This window comes from Physeter macrocephalus, chromosome 7, assembly GCF_002837175.3.
Source record: "Physeter macrocephalus isolate SW-GA chromosome 7, ASM283717v5, whole genome shotgun sequence".
Lineage (NCBI taxonomy): Eukaryota > Metazoa > Chordata > Mammalia > Artiodactyla > Physeteridae > Physeter > Physeter macrocephalus.
The window spans coordinates 67468974-67477859 of record NC_041220.1 but is presented as its reverse complement, the minus strand read 5'-3'; the positions used below and the strand labels follow the sequence as shown (position 1 = coordinate 67477859).

General features: G+C 46.8%; 1 protein-coding gene across 5 annotated transcripts in view; it reads right to left on the bottom strand.

The window, feature by feature from the left end:
• SEPTIN11 (septin 11) overlaps positions 1 to 8622 on the bottom strand; it is a 94896-nt gene extending 86274 nt beyond the window's left edge. For 4 of the 5 annotated variants that reach the window (XM_028491946.2, XM_024115350.3, XM_024115352.3 and 1 more), the window contains exon 1: positions 8438 to 8622. In XM_028491946.2, coding sequence (XP_028347747.1) covers positions 8438 to 8464 — 27 coding nt within the window. In that variant the 5' untranslated portion in view covers positions 8465 to 8622. Of the gene's footprint in view, positions 1 to 8312; positions 8320 to 8437 lie in introns of those variants that run through there. The other variant, XM_055086040.1, reaches the window with a different exon arrangement.
• Between the last annotated feature and the right edge of the window lie 264 nt (positions 8623 to 8886).

Genomic DNA, 8886 nt, shown 5'->3' with positions numbered 1-8886 from the left:
GCCACAGCAGTGAGAGGCCCGCGTACCGCAAAAAAAAAAAAAAAAAAAAAAAAAAGTGTGCCCTGACAAGAAAAAGGGAAGAGTGCACATTTCAGGTGTGTGAGCAAGGGAAGGGGCAAATGCTCGCCTCCTACTGGGTAGAGTGTGGGGGGGCGGGGGGGGGGCAGTTCTGCTTTGAGCCCAGCCTTAGGTATAAAGCAGTTATTATTTCAGTATTCATTTGCCTTTTACTGAGGACAAATGTTTCATGCATCATTGTAAGCACCTGGTGTAATAACTCAATCCTGTAAACCTTTGAAGAAGGTACTGTAATTATTTTACAGATGAGGAATGTGAGGTACACAAGGTAACTTATCTAAGGTCACAAAGGTGGTCAAATGGCAGAGGTGATACACTAGGAGGCCAGCAGTCTGGCTCTAGAGCCCACATTCTCAACCAAAATGCTACATACAGTCCTCTATCCCTATCTGCAGGGACCACATCAGCAGTTGGCTGAATCCAGATACGGAGGGCCAACAATACTAGGCCATTTTATACAAGGGACTTGAGCATCTGCAGATATTGGTATCCGCGGAGATCCTGGAAACAGTCCCTGCAGATACTGAGGGATGACTGTACTAGCACCTCTCAGCAGAGAGAAAACAAAGTCCAGAAAAGAAGGGTGTCATAGATGCATCTGCATTTAGGAACAGACAGGGCTGGGAAAAGACTGATTTGGAAGCATCCTAAGGGAAATAATTCTATCAAGCAGTTGGAAGCCCTAATAGCCTCAAAACCATTTCCCAGTGAGTACAGTCCCAGAGTTGGGGCCACCAGAGACTAGCACAGAAGGTCTTTGAGAAGGTCACCACTCATCCCTTATTTGGTGACGGTGCTATTGGAAGCTCATTGTGAAAGAATAGGAATAATCATACTCTCCGCCTTCAGTTCATTCTGGCTGCTTAAACACACACAGACACTCTTTCTCCCTCTCATCATTCTACCATGTCCAGCTAGAATCAGAGTAGGACAGATAGACTGAGAAAAATCATTACAGACAGGGAGACAATTTTACAAAATAATAAAGAACGTTGGCTCTCTCTAGCAGATGCCCTGACTAGGAAGCTATGGTGAACTCTTACTATTCAACACAATCACTGGCTCTCCCTAGGGGAGGGTTTACTTCCCCATCCCATCCAGCTTGGCCAAGTGACTGGCAGAGCCACTCTCTGCAGAAGGATTATTCATCTCCATCCTGTTGAATTTAGGAGTAACCATTTATTTTGGTCAATGATGTTCACGTGGAAGTGACCCACCCAAGAGCTTGAAAAGTCAGTTCAGGGTTCAGCATGCCTCTTCTTCCTCTGCCACCAGATTGGCAATGTCCAGAGAGAGGACAGAACGTTCCCTCAGCCTGGGTCCTAGGGTCAATTCAGCATGGAGCGGAACTCAAAGCCACCAGATCCTGGGACCAATTTGTTACCTCAACATAAGTTAGTCTAACTGACCAATACAAATGGTAGGTCTGTATGCACATTGGTCTAAGAACTGTTGGTTCCAAAGCCAAGCCCTCCCACTAATTGGCTGTACCAGATTAGATAAGTGACAACTTCTTTGTGCCTCAGTTTTCTTGCCTATATTACGTCTCAGAAATTTTGTGAGGATAAAGAGAGATAATTGTCTTGACAGTAATTTAAATAGAAAAAACTTAAAAATCAGGATGCTGCACAGGTTTCCTATACCTCACAAAGAAGCTGTGAGTCAAGGCTTTTCCTTCCAACAGCAGGTCTGAGTAAATTTAATGGACATCCTTAATGAGATTCATGAAGTCTATATTGGCATGAAAACGGTACACAAAAGAAGATGAATGAAAAAGGATTAAGTCTTAACAGAACCCTGGCTTTTAAAAGACTGTCCTCCTGTTTTCATAGGATCCAGTGGGTTTTTAGTTTTCTTTATGGACAACACCCACTGGCACTAGCAGTCCAAGGTGGGAAGAGTCCTAGCATTCTACCCCACCCTTCAGGACTCAATTGCTTTGGTGTGTAAGGAAGTAAGACTTTAGTTCTACATCTTGAGGAAGAGCTCAATACAGAAAACTAGACAGAGGAAGGCCTGGTGATGTTGTCACTCCTCTCTGTGCCCTTCCTCTGTTCTTTAAGGGCTTGATTTGGCCATGAAAGAAATCAACTCCCGGAGCCTCCCCTGTAACCTGAAGAATTAGTGCTCTGAAGATTTTCAGTGTCTTCCATCAACCAAGTCTAAGAATCTGGGATATCCTACGTGGTGGGTCGGGTGGATAGCATATAAAATATTTAAAGAGCAATGTAGTAAGTACCCATGTCTTGAAGAATGCACTGCAAAAGTGATGTGGTCTCTTCCCACCACCTTCTCAGCCTCACGTCCATCCACTCTACGCCATCCTGAATGCTAATGTCCCTGCTACACTGGATTCCCTTAAGAGGCTCTGCCTCACCTCAGAGCTTTGCACATGCTGTTCCCTTGGCTTGAGAACACTTTTCCCTAGCCACCGCCCCACCTCACTTTCCTTGCTGAGACCTAGTGCTTGCTCATCCTTCAGAGAAATTTGATAAGCATCAGGGACGGCATCTCAAGGACTTACGTCATAACCATAGCACCTACACAAAGAAAGTGCACAAGATGTATCTGATAAAGCAGATGGATTAGGAAGCCAAGAATGACTACTGATGCATTAGGGTGTTGAGAGTTGTTTTGTTTTTCCATTTCTAACCTATCTATATTATTGTAATTCTACTTCTACAAGAAAAAATAAGAAAATCATAAATTCTTCCCAAAGGAATGTTACTTAATTATCAAAAACAGACACAATTCCACAAGGACTCAGAGGCAAAAAATATACAAATCAATTTTCACTGCAAAGTAAAGGACCTGTTACAGTGGAGGATTACTGGACTGAATGTCAATATTATGACATAGTATTAGTGTGTTTCGTGTTTGGTAATTGCAATCATTGTTGCTTTTATTGTGGTCATCCATTTACAATGCTTGGTGTCAGTTTATCTCTTATAAAAATAAAATACAGTGTGTGTGTGTGAAAAAAACAAACAACAGACACATTTTACATTAGGCATATTTTCACTACAATTTTAAAAATTAAAAAAAAAAAAAAAGCAGGAACCAAGCTCCCCCTTGTTGGATACCGAAGATGTTCTTTTGGAGCATGAAGCCATTCCTACCTCTCCACCCCAGCCTGGCCCCTGAGTCAACACATCACACTCCACCCCACAGGGTCCTAGTTCAGCAGGTGGACTGAACGCATCCACACAACTCAACTTCCTGCATCCTCTGACTTGAGCGATGCGCTCACCCTCACTGGCACGGATCCTGAAAAGGTGTTTCTAATGCCTTGGCTCTGGTCATATCAGGCAACAGACTCCTGATTTCTACCTCAGGCCAGGCGTGAGACAATGCATACTTGATTTTTAGATCACCAGCATTCTTTTTGGAAATCTGTCTGTTTCACCTTAGCCCAAGTTTTGTTTCTATGTTCAACAACAGCCGCATTGATGGGCTGCCAGAAGGCCTGAGTGGATAGGAGAGGTATTGTTTAGTTGAAAGGGGGTTTTCTGTCAATCTGGATTAAAGCAAACAAACTAAAAAAACAAAACAAAGGGGGTATCAATTATATTGTAAAGTAGTTCTCTTTGGGAAAAAGGATTGAAGCTTTAGATCTACTGGGTCTTTGTTTAAATAATCGTTCAACTTGGCTGACCCCAGTTGAGACAGTTTAGCTAAGGCTATGAAAGACAGTTCCCAATAAGTGATAAAATCCAAGAGCAGCCCCTACCCTCCCCCCAACCAAGTTTAAGGCCCTATAAAGACAAACACAGGCACAGAAAACCCTGATTGTAGCTTGCTCTACAGGGAGCCTAAATCAGAAGATCATCATCAGCTGTGGCATCATCAGTGGTAATAAATTGGGTCTTTTGGTAATCGATCAAAGCAGGCCATCCAAATCATTCATTCCTTTGTCCGGACACGGACATAGCGTGGCCCCTGTGAAAGCACTAAGCATCTGTTTCCTCGATTATATGAATGTCCAAATAGTCAGACGGAGTACTCCCAGGCACACAGTTTGGTTTCTTAGTAGCAGTTTATATGGTATGGATTATGCTTGCTGCCGTAAACCTCAAAAACTTGATGAGAATAATCTAAGAACTGTTACATCAGGATGATGGGATATGAGTAGTTTTCAACTTTTAATCAATTCCTTCGGTCAGTTTTTCATCGTGATGTAGACACATCATTTTTAAAGAAGATACTTTAGAAGACAGAAAAATAATCTACAGCTTTCAAAACATTTAATCCTTCTCCAGGTCCAAAAGCCACAGCCCTCCATGTAGGGGCCATCCTCAAGTCACAGAAATGGCAATTTTACAACAAGGGAAAATAACATTTCGCTGTCAGTCCTCACCCTCCTGCTGAAGACAGACCATATCTTTAGGAACTGCCTATAATGATCCTCGAACAGATAAGATCCTTTACCTGCATCATAGCTGTTGACTCAGCAATAGGCACATAATTTCCTTTTTCCCGAAATGGCTTACATACGCGATTGAAGTTTGTTTCTGTAATACACACGGACACTAATTCTCTCAGAAAATAAAAGCTCCAGGTAAGAAGGAATTTCTCTGTTGTCCACTACTGTATCCCTGGCACCTAGAACAGTACCTGGCACACAGGAGGTGCTCGATAAACAGTGTTAAATAAGCTAATGAATGAACTTGGATTTCCATTCCTTTTGGCGCAGTGGATAAAAGGATAATTAAACTTGTTTCTTGAACGATATCATAGGGGAATCTCCACCACTGGAAAGACTTAAACACTTCTGTTAGGGATAATGTGGAAAATATTTCTTTCTGCATTGGAGAGGAGGCTGAACCAAATGACCTCTAAAGTCCCTTTAAACCCCCAGACCTTATAACTTGATGAACATCACTCCTTAAAAGAGAGGATCAGCTACTTAAAGCCTGTTCCCAGGTAGAGTAAATTACCATGCTCTGATTAAAACAAAGATAATAGCGGCCCTGGGACTTGGATGCCAAAATACTAACTCATCCGAAATGTGCACACATCCCTAGGGGAGAAATGCTCTTGCTAATCATCAGTCACTCTCTGGAAAAAGCAGATGTGCTTCAGGAGCTTCTGGGAGCCGAGTCCAAAAACCACTCCTGGGAAAATGGAGAAGCTAGGGGTTGAGATTAAAATGGAAATAAACAGTATCACACCAGACTGAAGCTTCTGTTTCCCAGCCAACAACAAAACCACTTAAGAAACGTCTGAATTTAGCCTTGAAGTTAAAATGGTTATAACTGAAGATAACCAATTCATAAGACAGAAAATACTGCAATTGATATATAAGGATTTTTGCCCAGTAAAATGTCATATGTACCTGAGGTATCACACTCGGATGTTCAAGTTCAAGAATGTCTGTCTAAAGTTGAGGGCAAGTTATTCTGATTGAACTTTTCTTCAATCTGAATGAGAGAGCCAGTTTGTAGGGGAAGGAGGTATGTTCACGTTTTCCTAAACAAACAAAAAAATCTAATTCTAAAGGAGTAACTAGGGAAACTCCATTCACAATCAACTTTGGAGTGATTCTTTTCTATCAACACACCCTTCCTTTCTTCTGTTCAAATCGTAGAATAGATACGGGAAAAGGAGGGGCAGTGAACTCTACCATGAAGGATTCTGTGTAGAGACCCTGGGGCTGGGTTTGGACAATCTTCTGCATTCACTGGGGTTGTTTTGAAGACCTAACTGCAAACGCTACACTTAAAACAGGAACCGAATGAACAAAGTGAAACAGTTCAACAATTCCTTGGAAAATGTATGAAAAGACTTTTTAACTTTGTAGTCAACTCCTGATCACCCCTACCACAACTCGGTCCAAAAAAAAATAGTCTTCTGTTTCCAAACTGTAAGTAACTTAATCTTAGTTTTAATGACAACAGGGAATGTGCAGAGAAAGCAATTACCTCCTCTGTACACACACACTTTGTAAAATCGCCTCTATTTTTTGAATGAGAGAGGTCTTACACAAGAATTCTGTGGAATTAAGCTCACATCTGGTTGGCAGACCTGGTGTTGGACATGATTGTGGCCACACAACTAAATCTTAAATCCACATACTGTTCCTATTTAACTGACATATATGAACTAATTTATAGAAAATGTGCAGCAAATTATTTCTTCCACCTCCCCCATGCCTCAAGAATGCACCAGCAATAGGTGTTACTGAAAGACACCCTGCCCACACACACACAGAACATTTGCATCTAGCCACTGTCCAATTATCTAAAGCAGATATTGTTATTTATCTGAATCTGTGCTCTGTAAATACGTGTGTGTGTTGGGGAAGGGGGGTGGGGTAGGGGGGTGGGAGTGGTAATTTAACCAGATAAACTTGACCTCTCTGGACCTCAATATTCTCACCAGAAAAATAAAGGGATCAGCCCAGAGACTATGCAAATTCCCGCAGTAACAACAATCTATGACCACTAATTATCAAGAGGAGACCTGAATTCTTAAGTGTTTGTCGTTAAATATTAGAGTTTAAACTACCTAAAAGACCCACAGTTACACTTCAATATGACCACTGCACAGTTTCTGACGGTGGAGAATGTCTTTGAAAACATCGCGGCAGCTGAACTACCAAACCGGGTTAGAGCACGCTGAAGGACTCCGCTAATTATGGGGAGGGGGGGGTGTGTGCAAAAAACAAAAAGCGACTGTATCTAGAGGAAGAGTTGGGAGAAGGGCCGGGGGTTTGAGAGCACAGTCTTGCAATTTGCATTTCTGGGCTTGCAGAGCTTCCCTTATCTCCGCGAGACTTTGGTCAGTACCTGCAAAATCTCTCAAGCCACCACCTGCAGCTACACAGTTGTGGGAAGAGGAAGAAGAGGAAAAGAAAAGGAGGTGGTAGAGCGGGAAGAAACTCGCTCAAGGAGTCCACAAAGCCCGTGGGGCGAAAGTGACTTTGAACAGCGACAAAGAAAAGGGGAAAGAGAAAGAAAGAGGACTCCGCCTTTCCCCACCGGCTCTGCTCCTTTCAGCAAAAAAAAGAAGGCCGCCGCCGCCCCTGGCCTCCGCCTTTCACCCGGGATGCAGAGCCCCGGCTGAAACCGCACCCTTTAAGTCCGGCTGCCCTCGGGCCGGGTCCAGAGTCGCTGAATGAGCTTTGCACCGCCGGAGGCGCGGCCCCTGCCCCGCCGGCAAACTCGGGGACTAAGCATCCCCCTCCCTCCCTCCCCGTCTCCCTCGCCCCGTCGGCACCCGATTCTCCACGCACCCGCCATCCCTTCCTCTTCCTCGTGCGCCCGCCTCCCCGGCCCGCCGCCCCCGGCCTTCCAACCGCACAGCATTTTAAAACTTCCACCCACTCCGACAACGGGGCTCTTTGAAAACTTTGTGTGTGTATCTAAGGCTTTTGTCCACATCCTGGGCAGGGCCCGGTCACCAGCGTGGGTGCCTGAGGGTGTCCGGGATCTCACAGTGCACTGGGGAAGCCACCACGGAAATCCCACCCCTTTTTAATATATATATTTTTAACACATGAAAGGATGCTCAATCATTAGAGAAGTGCAAATCAAAACTACAATGAGGTTATCACCTCACACCGGTCAGAATGGCCAGCATCAAAAAGTCCACAAACAATAAATGCTGGAGAGGGAGTGGAGAAAAGGGAACCCTCTTGCACTGTTGGTGGGAATGTAAATTGATACAGCCACTATGGAAAACAGTATGGAGGTTCCTTAAAAAACTAAAAATAAAACTACCATACGACCCAGCAATCCCACCCCTTCATTTTTGACGCGCTTCTACAACCGCGTGACACAACGCTTGGGTTAACAATTCCCACGCCCTGGTCGCCCCTCGGCGCGGGGGAGCCGGGAGGAAACCACCCCCCCCACCCGGCGCCTTTCTCGACTGTCACGAGGGGAAAGGTGTGCGCAGGGAGAAGGAGGCAGCCGACAAACACCGTGGCCAAAAGGATCCTCTTAAAGAAAAAATAGGCGAGGGGTCCTTTTTCTCCCACATCCCGGGAATCGGGGCGCGACGAGGCGATACACTGTTGCATCACGTAGTAGCCGAGCCGCGGGGATCCTCGCCCTCCCCTCAGCCCCAGACACGCGCCCAAATTCATGCACACACCCACAGCTACCGCCGCAGCCGTCCCGAGGCCCCCGCTCCCGGCCCCCAGTATTCCCCGCCGGCCCCCGCCCGCAAGCGGGAACTCCCCCCAGCGCCGGAGGAGAAGCAGCCGAGGGAAGCGAGGCCCCAGCACTCACAGATGGTCTCCCCGAGGCCCCCGCCTCCGGCCCCCAGTATTCCCCGCCGGCCCCCGCCCGCAAGCGGGAACTCCCCCCAGCGCCGGAGGAGAAGCAGCCGAGGGAAGCGAGGCCCCAGCACTCACAGATGGTCTCCCCACGGCCACGGCCATCGCGGCTGCTGCTCCAGCTGCGCCCGGGTGCCCTCCGCCAACACTATCTGCTGCTTGGGCTCCGGCTCCGGCTCGCCTCCCCCGCGCCTCCCTCGCGACTGCGCTCTGCTAGCGCCCGGCTCCCGCGCGCAACCAGCGGCATCTGCTCCCACCTCCCCACGCCGCCGCCCCTCCCGCTTTATTAGAACAACATGGCCACCCGCCTGGAAGGGACCATTTGCTTCCCCAGGAAGGGGTGTGAGCCTGCGCGCCCGGGCTGAGGCGGTGGGAGGGAAGATGGTAGGCGGGCGGGCCTCCAGCCCTGGTCGGCAGGCCCAGGCCGCAGAGCTCGCCCTCGTCGAATGTAGCGGGCGGTCCCGAAATGACCGTCTCCCGTGCCACCGAAAGCCCCCAGCCTGTGGGCCGGCCGCCACCTCCGTTCC